The 24,434-nt window shown below is 55.6% G+C and overlaps 1 protein-coding gene across 5 annotated transcripts; it reads right to left on the reverse strand.

Moving 5' to 3' along the window:
• Positions 1-1,154: 1,154 nt before the first annotated feature.
• GRAMD1A (GRAM domain containing 1A) lies at positions 1,155-24,434 on the reverse strand. Of its 5 annotated transcripts, XM_059666877.1 has the most exons (20): positions 24,368-24,434; positions 23,282-23,596; positions 14,435-14,645; positions 14,327-14,347; positions 13,802-13,886; positions 13,558-13,661; positions 13,385-13,480; positions 12,454-12,534; positions 9,401-9,513; positions 9,108-9,258; positions 8,377-8,575; positions 7,202-7,342; positions 5,967-6,085; positions 5,751-5,893; positions 5,053-5,156; positions 4,801-4,974; positions 4,619-4,706; positions 3,413-3,520; positions 3,210-3,330; positions 1,155-1,606 (listed from the first exon to the last, which is right to left on the reverse strand). In XM_059666877.1, the coding sequence occupies exons 2-20, from the start codon at positions 23,548-23,550 to the stop codon at positions 1,514-1,516; spliced, it is 2,421 nt and encodes an 806-aa protein (XP_059522860.1). In that variant the 5' UTR covers positions 23,551-23,596; positions 24,368-24,434; the 3' UTR covers positions 1,155-1,513. The 5 variants fall into 5 exon arrangements, with proteins under 5 accessions (XP_059522860.1, XP_059522862.1, XP_059522861.1 ...); XM_059666879.1 differs by lacking the exons at positions 23,282-23,596; positions 24,368-24,434 and adding an exon at positions 20,110-20,311; XM_059666878.1 differs by lacking the exons at positions 14,327-14,347; positions 24,368-24,434 and having other exon boundaries at positions 23,282-23,580.

Below are 24,434 nucleotides of genomic sequence, written 5' to 3' on the forward strand. Positions count from 1 at the left end.
TAACATTAACTCATATAATTCTTCCTACAAGGTGGGTATTACCATTGTGCCCATTTTATAGGTATGGGAAACTGAGGCTCAGAGTGGGTAACTTGCCATGACCACATAGCAGAGGGTAGGAGAGGCTGACTCTGCTCTCCCCTACCTGTGGTCCATCCTGCCTGTCCCATTCCTCCTCCAGTCCTCTGCCCCAGGCCATCAATCACAAAAATTCTTACAGCCTCATTGGGACATATTGAAGGTCTCTCTTTATCCCTTAGTCACTCTGGAACCAGCACATGATTTGAGTGGACAAATTTAGGTTTTACCTGGACCAGAGACTATCTCTAAGCCCATTTCCTCATCAGTAAGACAGGGGTTCAGATAGCCTCATCTGGGTGGGCTGTAGTGGGGTCCTGAAGAAGTTAGGACCTTCCATCTAAATGTGGAGCCACCAGGGGCCAGACCTACAGTCCCTGCCTTCCTACTGAAGGGCCTCAGGCATGTAACTATTTGTCTCCATCTCACAGAGCCAAGGCAAGAATTAAATTAAGAACATCAGCCTGGTATGCACTTGGTGCTCACTACACGAGTTACTTCTTCCCCCTTCATTTTTCTGAGTAACATTACTTAGTATCCTATCATAAGTGGCCACATTTATTAACTCCTTGCATCCTCACAGAGCAGTTCTCAAAGTGGGATCCCTATACAAGTATCATCAGAATCACCTGGGAACTTGCTGACAGTACAGGCTGTTGGCCCACCCCGGACCTGCTGAATCACACTTTGCCAGTGGGTCTGGCGATCTGCCCTCCAGGAGATTCTGATATAGCTTAAGTTCGAGACCAACTCACTTTGAACAACCCTGGGAGACTGGGGCTATTCTTCTGCCCACTGGACAGAAGACAAAACTAAAGCTGGAAGAGCCTGACCGGCTCCAGGTTACATGCCTGCTTAAGTACCAGAGGGAGGATCTGAACCCAGGCCCCAGGCATTAGAGTCTGTCCTAGGAGCCCCCACACTGGACCCTGATGATGCACAGCTTGAGTGAGATGCTCAGGAATTTCAGGTCATGTCAGTGACTATCGTCCCAGGAAATGGACAGACCCCCTTCCCTGGCGCATGGGATCCGAGTGCAACAGGAGGCTCCCGCCCATTCCATAGGCACAGCCACGGCCATTTCCAACCCTTTATTAGGACTCTGTCAGCCCAAATAAATACATTAAACCCAGAGCTGAGGGAATCATGCACCCCAGGAGGTGCACCCACAACCCCGGCAGGGCAAAATAAGTTAGCAGGGGGCCTGCCAAAGACCAGGCCAGCTCCCTGGCTGGGCAGGCAAAGGCAGCTGGACTCGCACACGCTGGTCTAAAGTGCATCTCGGTTCTGTGGTCCCCATGTCTGCATGGCCCCTAGCAGGGCCACTGGGATGGGTGGGCAGGAGGTTCCTGGTGCTCACACCGTGCCAGCAGTGGTCACCGAGGTTCTGTGTCCATCTGTCCATTTGGGGGAGTGACTGTGTGACCTGGCGTCCTCAGGAGAAGCTGTCGTCGGACCGTGGCTGGGAGTCGAAGGGGGGGTCTGACACAGTGATGCCTTGATGCAGCTTCTCCAGCGAGAACTTCATCTGGGGGAAGAGGTGAATGCTGGGAGGGGTGATAGCACTCCCCAGTCTGCAGGTGAGGAACTGAAGGTCCAGAGAGGCCATGTCCCCTTGCCAGGGTCACCGTGTTACACAAGCGGAGCCATCCTGTACCCAGCTTCACTTCTTACAGGCAGCAGATGAAAGGGGCCCAGATGGCCTGGGTTCAAGTCCGGCCTCTGCTACTTACTGAATAACCTTTGGCAAGCCCCTTACCCGTCCCAGGTGCCTCAGCTGCAAGATGGGTCAGTAACATACCCGCTGCACCAGGTTATTTCAGGGTTCTGACGGGGGAACACCTAGGACCTGGCACACGTGTTACTCTTATTCCCGGCTGCGCAACCTTGGGCAAGTTGAATCGCTCCATACCTCAGCATCCCTATCTATTACATGGGGGGATACGAGCACCTCCCTCAGGGGCTGGCCGTGAGAAGCAAAGCAGTTGGTCATTTTGACTCTGAGAACAGCCCAGCTTGATCAGTGTCTGCTGTTAGCATACATTTGAAAAGTCAACTCTGCACCCATAGCAATGTGAGAGGGAAATAACAAGAACTTAGCTGAGGATGGCGAGGCTCTGCCCTCCTCTCTCTGAGCTTCACACCCCTCTACCCTGTCCTATGGCCTTTCCCAGAGTGAGCGTATCTGTTCGAGCATAATTTCAGGGTGCAATGAGGCCCCTAGTAAGCCTCAGCATTAGGGCTCATAGTGACCAGGCACGATGTTCAGTCACCCACCAACTTACACTCAGATACCCTTGGGTGCCCAGCCAACGCCAGCTGCTCCCCAGCTTCCCACACCCACTCCCCACATTGGGCACTTACCCCAGGTGTCTGAAATTTGTGCTGAGCCACCACTTTATTGAGCACCTGCTGTGTGCCTAGCACTGGAATTGCAGTACTAACAGCAAACACAAAGTGTTTGCTATGAACTTGGCACTATTCCAATTTGAACTCATTTAATCCTCATAACAGCCTTTGAGGTACCGTCAATTACTATCCCATTTACAGAGGACGAAGCCAAGGCCCCAAGTCACACACAGGAATTGAAGCCTGGCCTTCTGAATAGATGCTGCCCCTGAACTATAGGGGGTATATGGGGCACCCCTTCTAGAGGTGAGACCCCAGTATCCTTCGGAGAACTTTTCTCCCACCCTTACGTGATCCCTTGGTCACCCCAAGTGGGGGAGGGACTCAGGGGCCAAGCCTGGCCCACCCCTGGCCGCCGTGACTGGTTCAGGGGTGGGCACGTGACCCCAGCAGCCGGGGAGAGTGAGCACTATCCTTTGTCAGCTTAGAGCTGCAGGTACCACCTGGTCATCCTGGGGAAGAGGATGCCCAAAGCTAAGCCAAACCTGGGGGGCGGGCAGTCAAAATATGGTAGCAGAGATCAATTCTTACTGCCATTTAGCAGCGGGACCCAGGATGAGAGCCAGTACATTCTATTTTTCCATTCTGCTGATTTTTCGGGCAACCCTGGAAGGTGGGGGACTACAAATGGCCTCCTCATTTTATGGAGGAGGAAACTGAGGCCCAGAGGCACCTGCCGCCTCCTGGGGGTGAGCGCAGGGTCCCACAGCCCCGGGCCGCACCTCGTCCAGGAGCTCTACCGAGGCCCGCAGGATCTGCCGCCACTTGTGCACCTCGACGCTGTGGAACTGCTTCTGCAGAGCCAGGACCTCCGCCCACTCTGCAGCCGTCTGGGGGAACTTGCTGTTGGGGGAACAGGGCCTGAGTGGAGTTTTGGCCTCCCCAACCTGCCCAAGCTCCCAACCCCCTCAGGGTACCCACTCACTCCTTGGCCAGGGCCAGACTGTGCCAGGACTCGAAGGTGTGGGCTGTCCTCTCCAGGGACCAGAGGCGGTAAAAAAGGAGGATGTTGAGGGCGATGAGGACGATGAGGCTGGGGGCAGGGGACAGAGGTCACGAGCTGGGCACACACACAACTTGAAAGGACACAACGACTCCCCCCTTACAGAGGAGGAAGTTAAGACGAAGAGAGGGGGAGACACGTCCAGGGTCACACAGTGCAGAAGCAGCCAAGTCAGGGTTCTCATCCGGTCTGAAGCCCACACCCTTAACCGTCCACCAAATCACTTCCCTGGGAGAGCCAAGGGCGGAGAACAGAGAAGCTGCAGCCAGAGGTGAGAGGGGAGGGGAGGGGAAGGGAGGGGAGGGGAGGGGCAGGACCCTACCTCACACAGATCCTGAGGAGGCAGTGAGGGGAAACAAAGAAATGAGAACTGCCCAGCCCATCCTACCCACCCCACCCTCCTCACCCCAGCCCCAGACAGGCTGAGTGCGATCTGATGCTCACCCCTAAAGTTCACGGGATCTCACCTCCATTTCCTCGGTGTCTTGCCCCCCATGCCTCCAGACCTTTGCATGTGGGTCTCCCTGCCTAACCCTCTGGGGCCTCAGCTCAGGAGTCCTCTTCTGTCCCAGGAGCCTTCCCTAACTGCCCACCGATCCTGCCTGGAGGAAGCCTCCGTTGGCCTCCCAGGCCCTCCCATCCCAGCCCTGTCCCCTCTGCCTGTGTTTCCCCTTCACTGTGGCCTGGTGCCAGGATAGTCTCCCCCAGAGCTGTTGGTAACTACTGTGTCCCCAGCATCATCCAGCTTAGGGTTAGGCACAGAAAACATGAACACAATGTGTAGCATAATTGCTTCTTTTGCATCTCTCCTGGTTCACCTAATTTCACCTCATTTGGGTACCTGCTCCTCCAGAAAGCTCTCCCTGCCCCCTGGGGGAGGTCAGGTCCCTCTAACCTCCCAGAGTCCCAGGGCGTCCCTCTCCTAACAGGAAGGCTTCTCCACGATAAACAGAGCAGCGCACTGTGCATGGAGCTCTGCAGGGCACATCCCAGACAGCAACTCCTTTCATCCTTGCTATGAGGTGAGCACACACTCCCACTCAAGCTGAGGCCTAGTGAGGCCATGGTCACACAGACAAGATGCAGATCCAGGCCTGTCTGACCCCAAAGCCCAGCCTCCTTACTCACACAACGCTGATGAGCACCAGGGCACTGGGGATGCCTGTCCCGGGACCCTGGTCCACGGACGGTTCTGAGAAGCGGGAGCTGAGGGAGCCTGTGGGAGAGCAACTCGGAGTCAGAGAGACTCATCTAGGCCTCCCCAGGGGCCCCCCTCCTCCGCCTGCCCTGCCCAGGCCTGAGGGACACACCTGAGGTGTGCATGCCAGCCCGGATGCAGGGGTCTGGGTCCGGGTGCTGGGGCCCATCACTGTGACCCCTCCAGCTCAGAGGCCGCTTCCGCCTCCGCAGGCCTGACAGCAATCCCCGGGCGTCCTTCCCACCTTCCTCCAGGGATAGCTTCTCGGCCTTGGCAAGCTCCCGCTCTGCGGACACAAAGAGCGCTCTGCAGGTCTGAGCCTGGCCACGCCCCCTCCCCAGTCCTGTCCGGCTCTGTCCCCTACCCAGGTGGTGGAAGTAATCCTCAATGCCACTCCACGAGTTCTTCTCAATGAGAGACTTCACCAGGCTCCAGGGCTGCTTCCGGTAGCGGATCTCAGAGGACACTCTGGGGTGGAGGAATGAGGTGAGGGGTCAGGGTCTGACTCCAGCCTTGCTGCCCCGCCCCATTCCTGGGTGTGCTTTCCCCCTAATTCAGAGAGGGCCGTACACCCATAGACAAATCAGACACCCTGCCCCCACCCACCCATGGCTTCCCCATGATCCCCGCTCACCAGAAGCGCTGGCCAGTCAGCCCATAAACCCTTCTCTGTCTACCCACTACCTTGGCAAGTCTCCCATCCATAAGTGCTGCCTCAGCACTGCCCACCCAAACTGAGGCTTAATACCCTCTTCAGCCTTGAACCTCTTCCATCTCGCTGCTGCATGCACCTCTACATGGGGGTCTAAGATAGCTTAACACATCCCCAACTGAGCTCCTGATCTTCCCCAAACCTACTTCTCCCCATTTCCCCATCCTGGTCAACCACAGCGCCATCCTTAGAAGCTCAGACCAAACACCTCTGATGTTCCTGGCCCCTTAGGGACCAACACTTCTGCCTGTCAGGGTAGCAACCAACTTTCTGCTGCTGACTCTGGCTGGGGAGAGTGGGGTGTAGAGGCTCTGGAACCACCAGGGCATCAGGTGGAGGCAGCTGCTCACCGGAGACGGGCCTTGTTCCGGGCAAGGCCCAGGATGCAGTAGCGGTGGGCAGTGTAAAAGTAGTCCTGGTAAGGGATGCCCTGCGTCAGCACCTCCGAGTCTACCACACACCCGCCCGCCTGTGGGCCGCGCCGGAACAGAGTCTGCAGGGACAAGGGAGGGAGTCAGGGCTGCCCCACCTGGCCACCCAACCCAGCTGGCCACCTGTTGGCTCACCTGCGTCTCGACCACCGAGGCGCTTTTGGGACCCAACGGGTTGCTGATGGGAATGGTGTAGGTCAGCACTCGGCGCTGATGGCACTTGCTGTCCCCACTCCAGGGGCTCAAGGTCACATCTGGGGCAGGAAGAGCAGAATGAGGAAACTATTCTCCAGCCCTTTGTCCATAGGCTGTAAGCCTTGCCCCTAAACCTGCCCTTCCTCCATGTCCCCACCTTAGTGCCTACCCCACCTTCCTTGAGACGTTTAAAACCTTATATGCTGATGATGGCTGGAACCTTTCCCCTCCCTACAATTCTCACCTCTCCTGAGGCCATCTCATCCATTCCTGCTGCCTCAGTTTCCCTCTCTGTCCCAGTCCTGGCTTCTCCCCTAAGCCTCAGACCTAGGATCCTGTGACCTCCTGAACACCTTCCCCTGAAAGTTCCCTGGACCCCTGGACCCCACATTGGCTTCAGCATCCCTTCAAACCTGCCCGTCCTCTGGAGCCCTATCTCAGGGGTGGTCTAACTGTCCTCCAGGCTCTCCCCAGAGCCCTGGGCCTGGACATTCCCGCCCCCATCTGACTCCTGAACTCCTCTGCTGGTCTCATGGTCAACCCTTGCACTTTACCTGCTGCTGTGGCTTCCCGTGCCACACGTGGCCACAGGGGCCCAGCCTCAAGGCGTTTCTCACAGTGCCTGCCTCTAGCCTCAGGGCATCAGCAGGCTTCCTGGGTCCCTGTCCCCCACCTCCTCTCCTTTCCCTGGAAAAGTTCCTCCTTCAGGCCTTAGTTTCAATTTCACATCCTTCCAGCAGCCTTTCCAGATACTTCTCAGATCTCAGCTACCCCTCTGACACTCACCCTATTTGTGTGAGAATCTATTTCCTCTCATTCTTACTAGATTCTGGGTACATCTGCCCTGGTCTCTGCATAGAGTGGGCACTAAATGCATGATCATTACATCATATTTGTGAAATGTGTACTATCGGTTACTGTTCTAGGCACTTTTTTAGTATTAACTCATTTAACTCACCTGAGACCCTGTTAAGACAGGTACTATTATCATACCTCTATCAAGCAGAAGAAACTGAGGCACAGACAGGCTGGAACCCTGCTAGTAAGAGGCAGCCCACTCTGGTCTCATGGCTGCTGTTTTAACCCCCGCACCTTACCACACCCCACCTGCACAGCAGTGCCTGTCTCGGCTGGTCCTCCCCACCCTCCCTGTGCCTGGGGACCTCAGCCCTGACCTGTGAACTTGCACTGCTCCAGGAAGCCCTGCAGGAAGGATGAGTCTGAGAAGAGCATCTGCTGGAGCCGCTCGGCACCCACGTGGAAGACGGAATTGATGAGGAGGCGGCCGGAGAGGTCGGGGAGCAGGGCGGCCAGGTCTGTGGGCCACACACAAGGGCAGCGAATGAGGCCCCTGCGCTCCTCCTTTCTCAGAGTGGTTCCTCGGATTCCGTGGTGACCACTCCCCCCACTCCTGGCCTGTGGAGTGGATGGGCGGGCCTATCCTCCTAGACCAGAGTGGACCCTGTGACACAGCACACTCCTCGGCCCCCTGTGCCCCCGGGGTGGCTTTAGGGTGGCGTGTGCTCTAGGCCCAGACGATCAGAGCCACCAGGACAATCACAGAGGCCCAGCCAAGTGCGTTTCCAGCCATCACAGGCTCATTGGCCTGTGGCTCTTGGCCACAGTGATCAGTTCAGGGATGTGTGTGATCCCAGGCAACCAGCGATTGGTTCAGAGGGGTGGGTGCGACCCAGACCAAGCAGCCTGTGATGGCTTCAGAGGGGAGTGTGCGACCTCAGGCAGCCACATTGATTAGCTCAGGCGTTGGCTCGCTCTCCGCTCAGAGCCCACCCTAGAGCTTTCAGTACAGCCACTGGGAAGCATCTTTTCCTTCTCCAGGCTTCTCGGGAGCAGGGCAGGGGCTCCCTCTGCTCCCACAAGAGGAGAAGCTGCCTGAAAACGAAGTTGGTGCAGAGAAATGGAGATGATGACCATGATGATGATAGCTAATACTAACTGGCCCAAGCACTTTGCTCGTATTAACTCATTTCATTCTTTTAACAACAACCCTACGAAGTGAATATTATTAGTGCTTATCCAATTTTTCAGATGGGGGAAATGAGGCTCACAGAGGTTAAATAATTCGCCCAGGTTACATAGCTAGGAACCACTGTGGCCAGAATTTGAACCCTAGCAATCTGGCTTCAGAGTCTGTGCTCCTATCCACCCTGCCCTGCTACCTTTAAAGCAGAACTGAAGATACCAGGTGTCTAACACCACCATTTGAATGCCTCACCTGCCCACTCCCTGGATGTTTTTTGTCCACTGAGCTAGCAAATCCTTGTTTATACCAGACTGAGTAAGGTTGTTACATGCAACTGAAACAAATGATTCAGGCCACCTGCCTCACCTTCCTCCCCCGTGGATGAGGAGGAGTTACTCGTGTCTGTCAACAGCTCCTCACTGGGCAGCAAGTTCAAGGGGCCCAAGGAAGTGGGTCCATCCGGTGGGGTGGGCTCTGCGCTTGGGGGTTCAGCCACTGGAGTCACTGTCTGGCTGGAAGAGGCATCTGGCTGTCTGTCCGTCTGCTCCTCTTTGTCCTCCTCTGCCTGCAGAGAATGGCTTAATCCGGCCTTGTCCCACCTCCATCCCAGCCTGAGGGCCTCCTGTGTGCCCACATCGGCCATTAGAATTCAAGACTGTAAGAAAACCAATTCCTGGAAGTCACATGTATATGGAGAGCTTATAGCAGAGGCCCTAGGGCCACCAAGACAAGGGCTGAGAGCCCCTTCCAGGCTTATCTTGGATGCCTGGGCCATAAGCTTTCTTATGCCTGACCTATCCGTCTGTCCTGTCCATGCCTTGCCTATATCCTAACTTATCCATCCATCTCTCTCTTGCGTTTTCTGTCTCTCACTCTTTCCATCTGTCTGTCTCTCCTTTGCCTGCCCCTAGTTTCCTTGCCCACTCCCAAGCTCCATCCTCTTTCCATCCATCCCCTCTTACCCCTCCATCCACTTCTCTGTCCCTCTGACCATGCCCTCCTTTTCCCCCAGCCTGTCCCTCTCCCCAACAGCACCTCTAACCTTCGCCTGTCTCTTCCCCTCGGCGCCCTCCTCTCTCTTTCACCCTCCTGCTCACCCCATGGTCTGCATCACTGCTGGCTCGGGAAAGGTTGGGGGTGATGTGGCCACGGCGCAAACCCACTGGGCTTGGCTCCTGGCTGTGGTCGGCTGCCCCTGAGGGGGTGATGTCACTTAGGGCAATCACATCTCCTACTTCCTTGGGGCTCCTGCAATGAAAGGGAGGGGATGAGGTCACTGTATCCCTGAGCCCCATACACCCACCTCGGTCCACCCAGGAGTCCAGGAGCTCTGCACGCAGCCCCTCCTGTCTCCCCCAACCCCGGAACCAGTTGTCAACCTTTGACTCACCCCAGACCATTCAGCTGCAAGGGGCAGACATAGTCCTCATCCTCGCTGGTGAGGCCCAGCTCTGAGCCGTAGCACTGATGCACCAGGTGCCAGAGCTCGCGGGGACTCAGCGTCTGGGCAGGCAGGACGTAAGGGGGCTGGCCTCCACCTCTCCCAGGCCAGAGCCCTTCCCACCCGTCCCCACCAGCCTCAGCAGTTCCCCCAGTGCCCACACGGGGCAGCATGGTCTTCCATCCTAGATCTCAGCCCCAAGGCAGCCCTGGGGAGGAGTCAGTATGCCCAGGACTTTCCCCTCAGTTTTCACAATATTCACACAGCTACAGGTCAAGGGTCCCAGTTTACAGAGGAGAATACAAGGCCCAGGGAGGAGAAGTCATGCGCACGAGCTCAGGGATTCAAACCCAGCCAGCCTCCAGAACCTCTGCTCCAACCCCCCATGCTGTCCTGCCCCCACCCATTTCTCCGGTGTCCTCAGGAGCCCTGGCCTTTCAGCTACCCATGGCCAGAAGGGGTAGATGACAATAACAAAACAGTAGTAACAGTAATAATGATAGCAGCAGCAGCAGACACTCACTGAGCTGTTACCATATGCCAGGCATTCCCATTCCTTCACACGAGTTAACTTACTGAGTCTTTAAAACAATTCTGTAAAGTTGGTGCATTAATCGTCGTTTTAAGACAATGACTGAGGCACAGAGGTGCCCAAGTGGCAGTGCTGAGATGTGATCCCAGGGGCTGGTCTAGCACCCTGAGCTAACCACTTGACAACCCTGCCCCATAAGAGATGACACTGACTAGCACTTATTTTGAGCCCAACTCTGGCTGCTATGAAGTAGGGACAGTATTCCTTTCACAGATGGGGTTCAGTGACTTATCCAGGTCCCTCAGCTCCTCAGTGATGGGGCTGGAACTCCAACCCTGGCAATCTGGCTTCGGGGCCTGAGCTTGGAACCCTCCTCTGTCCTCCCCTTCTTACAGACTTTGACACTGTGCTGTCCCCCGTCTTGAGCCCCTGCCCCAGCACGCTTGCCCCTAGTGGCTGGAGCTGCCCGAGAGGACAGGCGTGAGCGCAGCACTGCTGGAGGAGCGGGTCTGGGCCTTCAAGGAGCTATAGCCAGCAGCAGCAGACCATGAGCCACGCCAACCTGACATCTAGCCACCTTCCCTCCCTGCCAGCAGAACTCTGATTTGTTTGGGGTGAAAATCTTCTCCAGCCAATTCATCTTTCCTTTGCCACAAACCCAGCTTCCTTTGCAACTGAAGGCAGTCATGTGACCCAGTTCTAGCTAAAGAAATAGAAAGAGACATCTGCTGAAGGAGGCTTTTCCTCCCTGATAAAGGAAATTCCACTTTCTATTCACCCCTTTTCTCCTTCATGTTTAGGACACTTATATGAGGGCATGATGCCTGGAGCTGTAGCAGCCACCTTGTAACCACGAGGCAACAACCATGTGAATAAAACATTAACATGCAGAGGATGAGAGTATGGAAAAATGGACAAGAGCTTGGGATCCTGATAACATAGGAAAGCCTTCAAACCCACCCGGGGCCACCTGCCTCCAGACCTGTCATTACATGAGCATTAGGTGACGCAGTGGGTGAGTGGAGTCCAGAACCTGACTGTCACATAAAAGCCCATGTGACCAGGGGCAAGCCTATCCCTCCGTGCCTCACTGGTGAAGTAAAGGTAATAACCCAGACTGCCTCATAGGGTGGTTTGAAGATTAAGTGGGTCAATTCATGTAATGCTCAGATCAGTGCCTGGCACTTAGTAGCACCAGAAGTGTTAGCTATTATTCCCTTATGAAATAATTCAGTATCTGCTTCTTAAACCATTGTTTGGTTGGCATTTCAGTCACTTGCAGCCAAATGCATCCTATGTAAACCTATGCAACCACAGTGGGCATTCCAGGAGAGCCGGCTCAGCTAGCACTCAATGGGCTATCAGACTGCAGTAAGTAAAAATTTAAAGTCCCTAACTCAAAACCTTTGGGGCAAGATATGATTCAAAATTAAGATCTGGGATTTAAGAATGATAGTATAGTGCCCATGATAAAAACTAGCATATTTAATATCCAGTGCAGTGTATGTCAGAGGTTCTCAAAGTGTGACCCAAAGATTTCTGGGGGTCCCCTGAGCCCTTTCTGGGGGTTCATGAGGTCAAAATTATTTCACAAGTATAATAAGTATTACTAGTAGTATAAGATGTTACTGATCTTTTCACTTTTATTTTCTCATGAGTATACAATGGACTTTTCCAGAGGCTATGACAGGCCATGCTGTCATTTTTCTGGTGGCTAATGCAATGCGTGCTTGTGTATTCTTATGCTTAAAACGTCCCAGTTTCAATTTCTAATATAGTAAATACCACTAGGTATAACCTACTCACACAAACGTTCTTGGAGTCTACAATTATTTTAATGAGTGTAAAGGGTTCTGAAATTATAAAGTTCGAGAGTCACTGGCAGATTCTATATTGGACACTATAACTTTATATTGATCACATCTAAGCTGTACTCCAGTCATGCACAGTAATAACTTTTTGTCCTGAAACACATGACTAGTCATAGTGAGAGTTAGACCTGTGCTAGGTAATAGGCACGCATGACCACTTATGTTTAAATTAATTAAAAGCGCAGATCCTCAATCACACTAGCTACTTTTCAAGAGTTCAACAGGCTCTTGGCCAGCGGCTACCCTACTGGGCAGCACAGACAGAGAACACTTCCATCGTGGCAGAAAGTTCGAGTATGCAGTGCTGACACACAGGAGAATAACCACATTATTAGCTCAGATCAGATTTTGCTGCCACATATATAAAACCATTATGGTGAATAAGGGGCCATGGATGCATATTTCTAGTGAGCAAGGTCTGGTGCTAGAGCCCATGGTGGCCCCTCATGGTGCCTATGGAGGAAGCTGCCAACATGTGGGGCCAGATACTCATGGAGAAGGGCTGAGCGGTCCTGCAGTTCTGGCACCCCTGGCTCCATGGTCCCCGTGGCCCACCCATAAGTCTCCCCACCCCCCACCCAGGCCTCATCCAGGCCCACCTTTTCAAGCAGTGCATTCTGCCAGAGGCGGAAAATGAGCAGGAAGCAGCGGTCCCGGGCCCCGAACGAGGTGAAGAAATGCTGCAGGAGAGAGATGGGTGTGGGAAAGACAAGGAAGGATGGAGGGACGCTCCATCCCCATCCAGCTCCGTTCCTGATCTCCACCCTGATGTACATCCATCCATTCATTCCTTCCTTCATTCCACAGGATGTTTATCCTGCGCCCAACTCGGCAATGGACGCTGGAGTCACTATGAGGAGATGGTCCCTGGGCCAGACGCTGCCCCCGTTCCCAGGGATCACAGTCCAGGGCAGGAGACAGGCACATCTCCAGATGGGGTCAGTCCTGAGTGATTGGGCTCTGAGGGGGAGGAGCCCAGGGTACTTTCCCAGCTGCCTTTGCCCAGTAGGGTGGTCAGCTGATCTTTTTTTGGCCAATAAAACACAAAGGGAATTCTGCTGTGAAGCGGGTGTGTGTCTGTGTGTCTGTGTGTCTGTGTGTGTGTGTGTGCGTGTGTGTGTGTCCCGGCCACATTTCTTCTTCCTTTCCTGTCTGGGCCGTGGGTGTGAGGCAGCCATCTTGGGGCCATGAGGCAAGATCGTGAGGACAGAATGGAGTGTCAGGGAAGGCTTTCAAGGAGAGAGGACATCTGAGCTGCAGATACGTGGGGGGAGAATTTTACCATTAATCCTGTCTCAGGAGCTGTGTGAGGGGATGGACTGCAGGGACTAAGGAAGTAGGAGGCTGGTGCTGAGATCCAGTCAGAGATGATGGGAGCCCTGGCCAGGGCAGGGGCAGGAAGAACAAAGAGAAAGCCACAGACCGAACACAGATCAGGGTGCAGAAAATACAGGGCGTTGGTGGTGGGAGAGGGAGGAGCTGGCTAAGATCAGTGACCACATGGCCTTGCCAGCAGGTCCTCTCACTCACCTTCTCGCTCTCTGTGCAGATCTGGATGGCATTGGGGATCAGCTTGGCTGTCTTTTCCTTCTTCAGACATGTCACTTCCTTCAACTGGATGGAAATCTAGAAGGACAGGTGCGTCAGAAGGGGCCAGAGCCCTCCCTGCCCTGAGGCCCCTTCTCATCCCTGTGTTGGCTTACTGTTGTCTCCCAGCGGAAGATGTTGCTGTAGAAACAGATCCAGTTCTCGGAAAGATAGAGGCGGCCCTGGAGGAGGATCTCACGCTGCAAGGCACAGGAGTAATCTGAGGCGGCCAGGGAGAGATGGGCAGACAGACACCTGAGTCACACGGCTGGCCTGGCTAGCACCGAGGCGGGGAGGGTCGGGAGGGCAGAGCTGGGAGCTCAGGGTCAGGTCCAAGACTAGGTGGGCATCAGGCCTCACCTACAATGAGGCGTTCGGCTTCAGGGAGTTTGCTGAACAGTTTCCGGAAGTCCTCATTCCGCTGCTTATACGTGGGGCTCAGCATCTGGGGAAAGTTTGGAAGGTGTGAATCCAGATGGGGTTCATACTCTCAATTCTGCCCCACTGTTCTCCCAGGAGCCCCTCAGTCTCCGCTGTCCCAGACAGGCTCTCCGAGTCTTCAAGTCTAGCTCACGCTGGCTTCCACTGCCAGTAACATGAGAGTAACCATGATGAGAGCTCCCATCTACTGATTTCCACATAAGCCAGGCTCTATGTCACATACCCACCATCATCGACTCATAGTGACCTTCAGCCTTGGAAGATTGGGACTGTTTCACAAGGAGAGAGGCCCAGAGAGGTTAAGTAATTCACTCAAGGTCACACAGCACATAAGTAGCAACAGAGGTATGACCCCAGGTCTGCTGACCCCAGCTCCCACTTCTTGACTGCTGTCTCCTCCCTCCCTCCCGCCCCCTCCAGCAAGTCCCTCTGCCCAACACTTACACTGTACCAGCTCTGCATCTTCTGCAAGAGAAAGGAGTGGAATCAGAACAAGCCCCTGGATTCCCCACCTCCCACCCCTCTCCCCACCTGGCCTGGGCCTGCACCAACCTTGCTATTGCGAATGAAGTTCCGGCTGCCCAGGCTCTGGGTGCTGGGTGTTCCAGGCACCCCACCCTTCTCTGAGGAGCTATCTGACCCCTTCTCCACCATGGTGCCTAGTTCTGGCTCAGGCGGGGGTCGGCTTGGGGGCAAGAGCTGTAGCCGCTTACGGAGAGATGGGGAGCTGCTTGGCGTGCTCCGGCCAGAGTGGGGGGTGGTACTGGGGTAGGGAAAGAAGAAGGGGTTATGGGGTAAAACAAGCCGGGGTATGGAGACAGGCCTATGTTGGGAGGCCTGCCCACCAGTCCATTGATCCCCACCCATCTATTCTACTCTCCTTCCTAGCGGCATGGCCCAGAGCAGGTTCCCTAACTCTCTGTACCTCGGTTACTTCATCTGTGACCCAAGGGTGAGAAATGCATGTTCTCATCTAGTTGTCTGCAGAATTAAATGAATCAATACATGCACAGTGCTTCTAATAGAGCCTGACACACAGTGCACTCTCAGTGTACCTGCTATTTTTTTTTAATTAACTTATTAGTCATTCGTATAATACTTACTGAGCAGCCACTTTCCACTCAGTTGCTTGAGCTAAAAACCCTAGCATTTTCTTTCTTGCTCCCCCTCATTTCTAATCTGTTAGCAAGTCCCACCTCCAAAATCTATTTCCATTATTTCTATTATATACCCACTTCCCCGCCTCCAGCGCCCTGGCTCTGCCTCCGGCACACCAGTAGCCCCTACAATCTACTCCCCACACAGCCAGAGGGGGCCTATGAACCTGAGTCAGGTCAGGACAGGGCCCTCCTGGTTGAGTTCTCACCAGGCTGCAACTCAATTCAGCTGAAAGCAGTCCTTACCTTGCACCCAAGGCCTAGTGTTGTCCCTGTCACTCCCCCTGTTCCAGCCTCTGCGCTTCTATTCCCTGTGCCCGTATATCCTTCCACAGGCCCAGCACAAGCAGCTCTGTCTTATTCCACCCAAATGGTCTTCCCCTGGTGGCCCTCCTCAAGTGGCCACCAGCCCCACCCAACCATCTAAACTCCCCCTGATCACTTATTCAGTTGGTTCATTGTCTCCCCCAGACTGTGAACTTTAGGAGGTCCTGGTTGCCACTGTGCCCCCAGCACCCAAAACTGGACCTGGCACGTAGTGAACTCTGAATACACATTGGTGACTACATGAATAACCCGAACGCTGCCCAGAGCCGGGAGCAGCAGATACCACTGGAGGAGGCTCCTGCCTCGGAGGGTTAGACTGCTGCTGGGAGACAGCCCCAGAACAAGCAGAACGCTCAGAGGACAGAATAAACACAAACGGCCACAGGGCTGTGGGGTCAGCTGGGGAACTGTAAAGGGACTCGAGTCAGGACCCACTATCATGGCCAGCTCTGCATATGATGAATGTACTCTTCCACAACATGCTGTGCATTTGATACGACTATCACACACATACCCTTTTCACAGAGGAAGAAACTGAGGCCCAAAGCAGCAAACCACTTGTGCATTTAATTCAGAGCAGGATTCCAACATGGGGAACTCGATCTCCCTGGGAAGGAGGTAGGAGCTCCTCAACCTCCCGGGGCTCCTCAAGCTTCTCTCCTGTCTCCAAGGTTTAGCACATGCTCTTTTCCTCCGTTCAGACCATCCTTTCTCTCCTTGGCCTAACAAATTCTTATGCATCCTTCAGGACTCTTGCTCCACGCCTCCTCCCTCCTGGACACTGCCCCCCACAGCCCCTATCCCAGCTCTAACCACTCTGCCTATGCTTCTCTCATCCTAGCCCTGACTACTCTATGCTGTCACTGTGTGATGACAACTCCATTTCCCCCACAGATCTGTAAGCTCCCCGTTGTCTTGGTTACTGCTCTGTTCCCAGGATTGCTCAAGACAGGGACCAGATAGGCAGTCATGTCCCCTGTACGTGTGAAATGAATTTGTGGAAATAAGTAAGTAAATAAGTAAAACAGATGGTGACCTAAGCCACCACCACTCCTCTTAAACTTTCAAAGCCACCTTTTCCCTAGGTCTCCCTGCTCCATCCCTCTCCCCCCACATGCAGGGAGAGGGAGCCTATGAACCACGGGCAGGTCAGGGCCCTCCTCCTAAGCCCTCCCCTGCTGCACCTCACTCCAGCTAAAGCCCAGGGCTGGTTGCTCTCATTGCCTCTCCCCTCACTCACTCTTCCCCAGCTCCTGCCTTGACTAGTCCCTCTGCTCAAATGCCCTTCCTCCCAGATGTCTGCAGGGCTCCCTTGCCTCCTTCAGCTTTCTGCTCAATGGACATGTCTCCAAGACACCTTCCTTCCCCTCTATTTAAAACACACTTCCTACCTCCCAACCCTTCCTCCCCACCTCTTCATCTCCCCCATCCTGCCCAGAATTTGGATTCAACCAGGTATATGGCTTGCCCAATCCTCTGAGGGCTGAGGCCAAAGCTGGTCTGTTTGGCCACTTCCCTGGGTGACCTTGGGTAAGTGTCTAAAGCTTTCTGAACGATTTTTTGTGCCTGTTTCTTCTTGAGTATAATGGGAATATAACAGTACCAACCTCACAGGGCTGTCTGGAGGACAGACAGACAGCCCACCACATGGAAGGCACTCTGATCTGATCATTAAGGACTGTCAGCCTGAGATGGAGCACATGGCCACTGCCACTGCCCCAGCACACCTGTGTCGAAGATGCTATGCTGAGCCTGACAAGTATGGCAAGACACCTCAGCACGACTGACCCCAAACTGCAGTCATTCACTCTCTAACTACACACTGACCACCTGCCATGCACTAGGCACTGGACGCACAGAAGTGAGCAAACCAGGTATAATCCCTGCCTGCAGGTCTGGATGTTCTGTTTGGGGAATAATCAATAAGGAAACATGTAAACGAGGATGATAATCTCACTGACACTGGTCACACCAACAGCACCAGCAACACCTGGCAGTTGTGAGAAATGCAGGTTCTGGGACCCACTGCAGATCTACTGCATCAGAGATGGGATGGGGCCCAGGAGACTGATGCGTGCTCAAGTTGGAGGACCACGGTGATAAAGGAGGGCGAAGTAGGTGGGTGGGGTGCAGGGCACACTTAGGCTGAGCCCCGAGGATAAAAAGAGAGATCTGGCAAAGGGACGAAGACTGTTTAGGGCGCAGGAACAGTGAGCTAAGCAGGTCTGCAGAGTGAGGTGGTCAGTGGGGCTGGGGAAGGAGGACAGGAAGGCAGAGGCCCACCCACAGGTGCTGTGGGCTCTCGGCAGGAGTTCGGACTTCACCCTAAGGCAGCCGTGGGCAAACTATGGGCAAACTACGGCCCAGGGGCTGAAATGAATAAAACTAAAAAAAAAAAAAAGACCGTACCCTTTTATGTAATGATGTTTACTTTGAATTTATATTAGTTCACACAAACACTCCATCCATGCTTTTGTTCCGGCCCCCCGGTCCAGTTTAAGAACCCATTGTGGCCCTCGAGTCAAAAAGTTTGCCCACCCCTGGCCTAAGGGCACTGGTGAGCTATGGATGGGGCTGAAGGAAAGGTGACCGAGTCCCTCCGCGGCCTCATCTTCTCCCTTCTGGTCTGACTGCAGACCCCTCCTCAACCTGTCACAGTCTCCCGCAGAAACGGTCAGGGGAGGACATCTGTGGACAGGTCTAACAGACAGAGCCGGGCAGGGCCTGTGCTCCCAGATCTGGCTCCTTAGCAGGAGGAACAGGAAGTGCTCAAGGGCAGACACAGCCCTGAGGCTGCCCAACCAGGCAGGCTGCAGCAGACAGAGGGAGGAGCCCCAAGTGGCTGGAGTACCGTTATGGGGCGGGGACTAAGAAGAAATGGGTTTTTGTCACTGAAGACACCTCACCTCCAGCTTCCTGGGCTTAAACAGGCCCAGAGCTCCAGGCAAACTGCGTTTCTCCACAGCGGCAAGAAGTCTTCTCCACACCCCCTCCCAGCAGTAGTACCACAGGTGTGTTAGTCATACACAGAGCCACGAGTCCCAGCATAATTACACACAGCAGTAAAGTATGCTGCAGCCACAAAGTCCCAGAAGTTACACACACACACACACACACACACACACACACACACACACGAGGCTGCAGAGGGTTACAGAAAACCATAGAAAGTCCCAGATACATCGCATTCACACATAAAGCTACGAGAACATCTCAGAGAAGAGTTGAAAGCAAACAACATTCCCAGTTAGAGTCAGGCAGTGAAAGGACAGTGACAGAGGACCCCGGCTAACACATGCACAACCTAGGGAAATGAAGTCACAGTGTTCGCCATGTGGTGGGGAAGACAAAGCCAGGGCCTGCCTAACACGGCAAGGGATGGAGGCGTCAGCTGCTGCTGCTGACAGAGAACCCTGACACCCGCACAGAAGCCAAGGACTCAGAATAAGGGGGCCCCAGGGGTGTGGCCCCATCTCAACAACACGGAGGCCAGGTGTTGATACAGTGCAGGGAACATGCCTTACAAGCTGTACCAGGGAACAATGGCAGCTGTGATTATTGTTCCAAATAGTCAAGTGTACTGCAAGGTCGCAGGAGGGAGGGCCCCAGGCCCACTAAGAGTCACCAGGGGTCCCAGCTGCACACATGGAAGGCCGGGCGCATACATAACACAAAGTCACAAATGGACACACACAGGAACTTTCACACAAAGATGGAATCCGAGGTAAATTATAGGCACAACCCCAGAGAGTCTGAGTCACACATGTGTGCCCATGCTTGGACACCCAGGTAACTGACTTTTGCACAAAGCGTGAACAGGGTCAGAGGGAAATTACAGACACATTCAGAGGCAGATGGTTGGTCATAAGGGTGAGCACAGAGCCTCAGACACATATGGTCACACACACGGTCAACGTATAGTGACACTTGAAGCCACAGATGGAATCAGATGTAAATTACACACACGGGGGTGGGGGGGGGGGGTCACAGGTGTCTGCACGAGGCACCTAGACACATGCACACCTACTCCCCACCCCAACCTGACAGCAGCGTCTGCTGGGATGAGACACGTCGCACGGACAACCACGGAAGCCGGGGCCACAGCCTGGGCCTCAGACACACACGCAGAGTCACAATCAGACACACGCAGGGACCTTACAGGAACACAAGGAATTCGGGGCAAAAGACACACACGCGGCCCGAGGATCACAGCGGCCTACCCGCTAGGACACTGACGCCCATACACAAACTTTCCCTACGATTATTCGAAAACACCGGGCCCATCAGGGTGCGGGACCCCGGGTGCGGGACCCCGGCGGGGCCAGGCACGCGGTCGCCCCCCCCCCCCAACAGACCCGCGACAGAACGGTGGGCGGAGGCTCAGACCCGGAGGGGCTGCTCGGGGCCTGCGAGCTGCCCGCCTCCAGCCCAGTCCAGAGCCCCGGGTGAGGTCGCCCCGCCTCGCCTCCCCGGCAGGAGCCGGCCGGGCCGGGGCCCACACCGCAGGCCGCGCTCCCGCGGAATCGGCCCGGGACCCGCAGCGACGGCCCCGCCAACCTGGCGCATCGCTCCTGGGCGGCAGCAGCCAGGCCGGAGCGCCCCGCCGTCGGCGCTCAGTCCCGCGTGCGCCCAAGGACCGCGAGCCCCTCCCCACCAGGCCGCCCCCCAAGCCCAGGCTGCGGGACCTGGGCTCCGGCCGCGCCCCCGCCCGGCCCCGGCGCCCCCGGCCCCGCCGGTCCTTACTCGAACATGGATGCGGCGGCGGGCGCGCCCGGCCGCGGGGCAGGGCAGGGCAGGGCGGGCGGCTGAGCGGGGCTGGGCCGAGCTGGGCGTCCCGGCAGCACACCCGCCGCGCCTTCCAGGCCGCCGCCCCACCGGCCCGCCGCCCGCACAAAAGGGTTCCGCAGCCGGAGGCCGCCGCAGCGTCACGCACCCCTGCCCGCCCCCGCCCCCGCCCCGCGCGTCACCGCGCCGCCCCCCGCCCGGGAGCCGGAGGGAGGGGGGTGGCCCCGGCGGAGGGCGGGGCCTGGAGGCCAGGCCGCGGGGTGGGGGTGGGGGGCGGAGAGCGGGGGGCGGGGCCTGGAGATCGGAGACCGGGCCTCTGCGGGGGGCGGGGAGAGGGAGACTCGGGGGTGCCCGTCCCGGCCGAGGGGCAGCGGCCGCTGGGGGCCGCAGGGCCAAGTGGAGACCGAGGGACTTGGGGGCGCGGGGAGGAGGGCGGTGAGACCGAGAAGTGGAGAGGCGGCTGGGACGCCGGAGATACAGAGCGAGGAAGAGGAGGCGGAGAGAGAGAACCCGAGGAGAGAGGAGCAACACAGGCCGACTTGGTCCAAACGAAACGCCGCCATGGCAGCTGCCTGGGCACGGGCGGCCACTCTCTCCCCTGGGGCCGGAGGGTCCCCAGCTCCAAGGGCGCCCTGGGGGGAGCCCCCCCTCCCCCGGGGGGAACCTGAGAGGCGGGGCGGGGCTGCGGGTGGAGGGAGGGTGTGGGAAGCCGAGGAGTCGGGCGGCTGGCACGGGGTGGGCATCGCGGCCGGGGAGGGTTGTCCTCGGGAGGCCCCGGCCGGGGCGCGGGGACCCCTTTGCGCCCGGCGGCTGTCAGCCGGGCCGTCGGAACCCAGCCTCCCGGGCGCGGATCGTGCGGTGACCTGGAGCTACCGGCCCGGTCCTGGGGACCCACTGCTTCTGCGGGGAGGGCAGCAGCGCCCTTCACAGACTGGGAAGCCCGGCCTCAAAGATGGAGAGTGAGAGGCCGAGTCACCGCCGGCAGCCGCAGCGAGAGCGCCCCTGCCCTGCGGCCTCACCCGCGCCGCCGCCCGAGTCTGTTGGTCCCGCACTCCTTTGCGGGACAAGGAATGGGAGCCCCACCGCACAGCCTCTGGCCTGGCGCACCCGCAGAAGGATGCTCCCCACCCCTCTGCAGGAGAGGCTGTCCCTTCCTCTTGAAAAACTCCATTCCCATCCCTCTCCCCAACCTCCGGACAGCCATCTCCGTGTGGGGGGACGGCGGCCCCAAACTTCAGCCTGTCCTGACTCCTCTCTTTCTCTCACACCCGCTCCAATCTCTCGGCAAACCCTGCGGGCTCCACCTACACAATCTACTCAGAATCTAAACTCTTCTCCCCTCCACCTCCCAGCCCGGCCCGGCCTCCACCCTCTGCCTCCGGAGACTGCCGCCTCCTCCCGGCCTCCTGCTCCTTTCCCACCCCCCGGCAGCCCCCTACAGGCAGCCTGAGGGAGCCTGCGAGCCCCGGCAGGTCCCTGCGCTCTCCTGGGGCTCCTCCTCATTCCAGCTAAAAGCAAAGCCCTCGCCTTGATGCCCTAGACACCACTCTGACGTCACCTGTCTGCCCCTGCTCACTCCCTCCAGCCCCCAGCCTCCCTGCTGTTCCTCTCACTCACCAGACAGGCTCCTGCCCCCAAGACTTCGCACTTGCAGTTTCCTGTGCTTGGAAGCTCTTCCCCCAGTTCTGCCTCTCACCCTCAGCTCTCAGAGAGACCCCCCTTCCATCGTCTCCCTCTGTCTCACTACCCTCTCGGCCTGTTTCTTGTTTTGAAATACTTTAACATTTTTAATTAGGGACTGTTTGTTTCAAACAAGAAAAAATATAACAGTCATCTGTGCCCCCACCACCCATATATAATTGATGTGGACATTTTGCCATTTTTGCTTCAGACCCTTTCTTGTTTTTCTGAAGAAATAAGTGATTACAGTTACAGCCAAAGGCCCAGATCCCACCCTATTTCTCTGCCTCTGCCCTCAAGGTACATACTACCCTGAAGCTGTGCACTTTTCCATCATTTCCACAGAGGGATGCATCTACCAGCAATATTATATGTACTATTGTTAAATGTCTTAAAAAGATACACAGTTGGGCTCCTACTGTATCATTTTACAACCTGCTTTCTCCAGCATCAGTTTCTGAGATTTGTCCACGTTGGCACACAGAGATCTACTTCATAAGCTTTAATTCTTATGAGTTGGAAGAAACCACAGTGGACATTTCTCTTCAGGGCCAATGTAGCTCTTTCCTCTTTTCCCCTGTAGCCTTGAACCTCCCACTTCCTGTCTCTTTGTGCCAGAAATAGTGTTCTTTTGCAAAAGTTTTGTTTAAACTTTTTTTTTTTTTTTTTACCTGTGAGCTGCAGCAGGAAATACCTTTATATTGGCTTCCATACACACTTAGAAATATATGTAATGTCACAAAAGTTGTAAGGAACCAGACTTATTCACTATGCCTCGTATGCTGTGTTATTTCCAACTCTATCCTAATTCTGTTTGGGGGGAAAAAAGTGCCAATTGCAATGCACTACATCAGTTTCATGGTCTTTGAATGGGTCACGATCCATAGTTTGAAATACACTGGGCGCTCAGCTGCGCTCAGGTTTGCTTGTCCCAATGTGTACTCTCAATTGCCTTTTTTTGTTTGTGCATCTACTTTACAACTTCCAGTCAGGCTAAGGCCACATTCCTGATGAACATCAGCCCCGACCTGGGCAGACAGCCACAGGAAACCCACTCTTGAGCATGAGTCTCTAGAACAGTGGTTCTCAACCTTCCTAATGCCGCGACCCTTTAATACAGTTCCTCATGTTGTGGTGACCCCCAACCATAAAATTATTTTCGTTGCTACTTCATAACTGTAATTTTGCTACTGTTATGAATCGTCATGTAAATATCTGATATGCAGAATGTATTTTCATTGTTACAAATTGAACATAATTAAAGCATAGCGATTAATCACAAAAACAATATGTAATTATATATGTGTTTTCCGATGGTCTTAGGCGACCCCTGTGAAAGGGTCTTTTGACCCCCAAAGGGGTCGCGACCCACAGGTTGGCGACCCACAGGTTGAGAACCGCTGCTCTAGAAAGAGAAAAGTCCTTCCCTGCCCCACCACCCAGCTCTCACCTGTCCTGGGGCAGACTCTCCAGGCCTGGGGTCCTCAGCAGCTGCAGGTGCTGGAGTGCCTGGGTGCAGTGGGGTGACTCCCCATCACTGGATGGGGTTATCTGAATGGAGGGCACCTCCAGAAGCCTCCAGGGCTCAGAGGCCAGGTCCTCAGCCCTGCCATCCTGTGGCTGCTGGCTCTGCCACTCGGCTGGGGGGACAAGTGAGTCCTGGTCTCGACTCTGGGTCAGCAGGGGCGCCCCAGGGAGCAGGGGCAAGAGCTCAGCCATGGGAAGGTCTCTGCTTTGTCGGGGCCTTGGACAGCAGGTGTGGTCTCTGGGGGAGAAAAAGAGAGGTGAAGGGAGCAGGTCCTGTCCAAGCTCTGCTCCTCCCAAAAGGGGAGATGAGCTGAGGTGCAGAGCACTATGTGGGGATCAAAGAGGTTTGGGTGGGATTCCCACCTCTGCCTGTGACCGCCCTGCATGACCCCAAGCCTCCATTTCCTCTTCTGGAAACTAAAGGTCTTCATGCTGACATCCTAGGGTGGTGAGCAGTCCTGACATATGGAGGGCCTAGCCTAGGCCCAGCACACAGTCAGTGGTCAGTGAATGTTCATGAAACCTGTTCAGGGCCAGGTGTTTCTGTTTGTTTGTTTTTTTGAGTATTTACCAAGGCCAAGCCCCGGGTTTTCTATAAACCCCGCCACCCAGCTCCCTTCCACACACGGGGCCAGGAAGGAGCCAGGCCTGAGGGGCCCCAGAGGCCTCAGGCCTGGGTAACGGCTGATCAAGAGGCAGAATCCAGCATTTCCCTTCCCTGTTTGCTCAGCAATTGACCCTCCCAAGACTAACAAGGGGAGGGTGGCTGGGCTGGGCTGGGCTGCGGCCTCCTCAGATGAGGGGAAGCCGGGTCAGTTTCTGGGGTTGCGGCTGTGATATTGGAGGCTGCCTGGGTCTGTCCTTACAAGAAGGGCTTCTTGGCACCCAGCTACCAGGGAATAGGGAAGGAGGACTGTGGGACTCAGAGAGGGTTCCCCTGGTTCACGGAAGACTTTTACAGGCCAGGCCTGGACCCCAGGGTCCTTTGCAGGCACCCCAATACCCCTACCTTACGGCTTCTACCTCCTTCTGTCCTCGCGGGGTTTGGACTTCCAGGGTAAGGGCAAAGAACAGGC

The sequence above is a fragment of the Myotis daubentonii genome, chromosome 15 (assembly GCF_963259705.1).
Source record: "Myotis daubentonii chromosome 15, mMyoDau2.1, whole genome shotgun sequence".
Taxonomy (NCBI): domain Eukaryota; kingdom Metazoa; phylum Chordata; class Mammalia; order Chiroptera; family Vespertilionidae; genus Myotis; species Myotis daubentonii.

Bases quoted from the DNA above. Each gene is read 5' to 3' on its own strand.
- GRAMD1A (XM_059666877.1), bottom strand. From the start codon at position 23,550: ATGGCTGAGCTCTTGCCCCTGCTCCCTGGGGCGCCCCTGCTGACCCAG. The intron at 6,086-7,201 runs GTCAGGGCTGAG...TTCCTGCCCCAG, and splicing joins GGAGCAGTGCAAGTTCACAG to ATGTGACCTTGAGCCCCTGG. The intron at 4,707-4,800 runs GTGTGTCCCTCA...GCTCTCCCACAG, and splicing joins GGCTGGCATGCACACCTCAG to GCTCCCTCAGCTCCCGCTTC.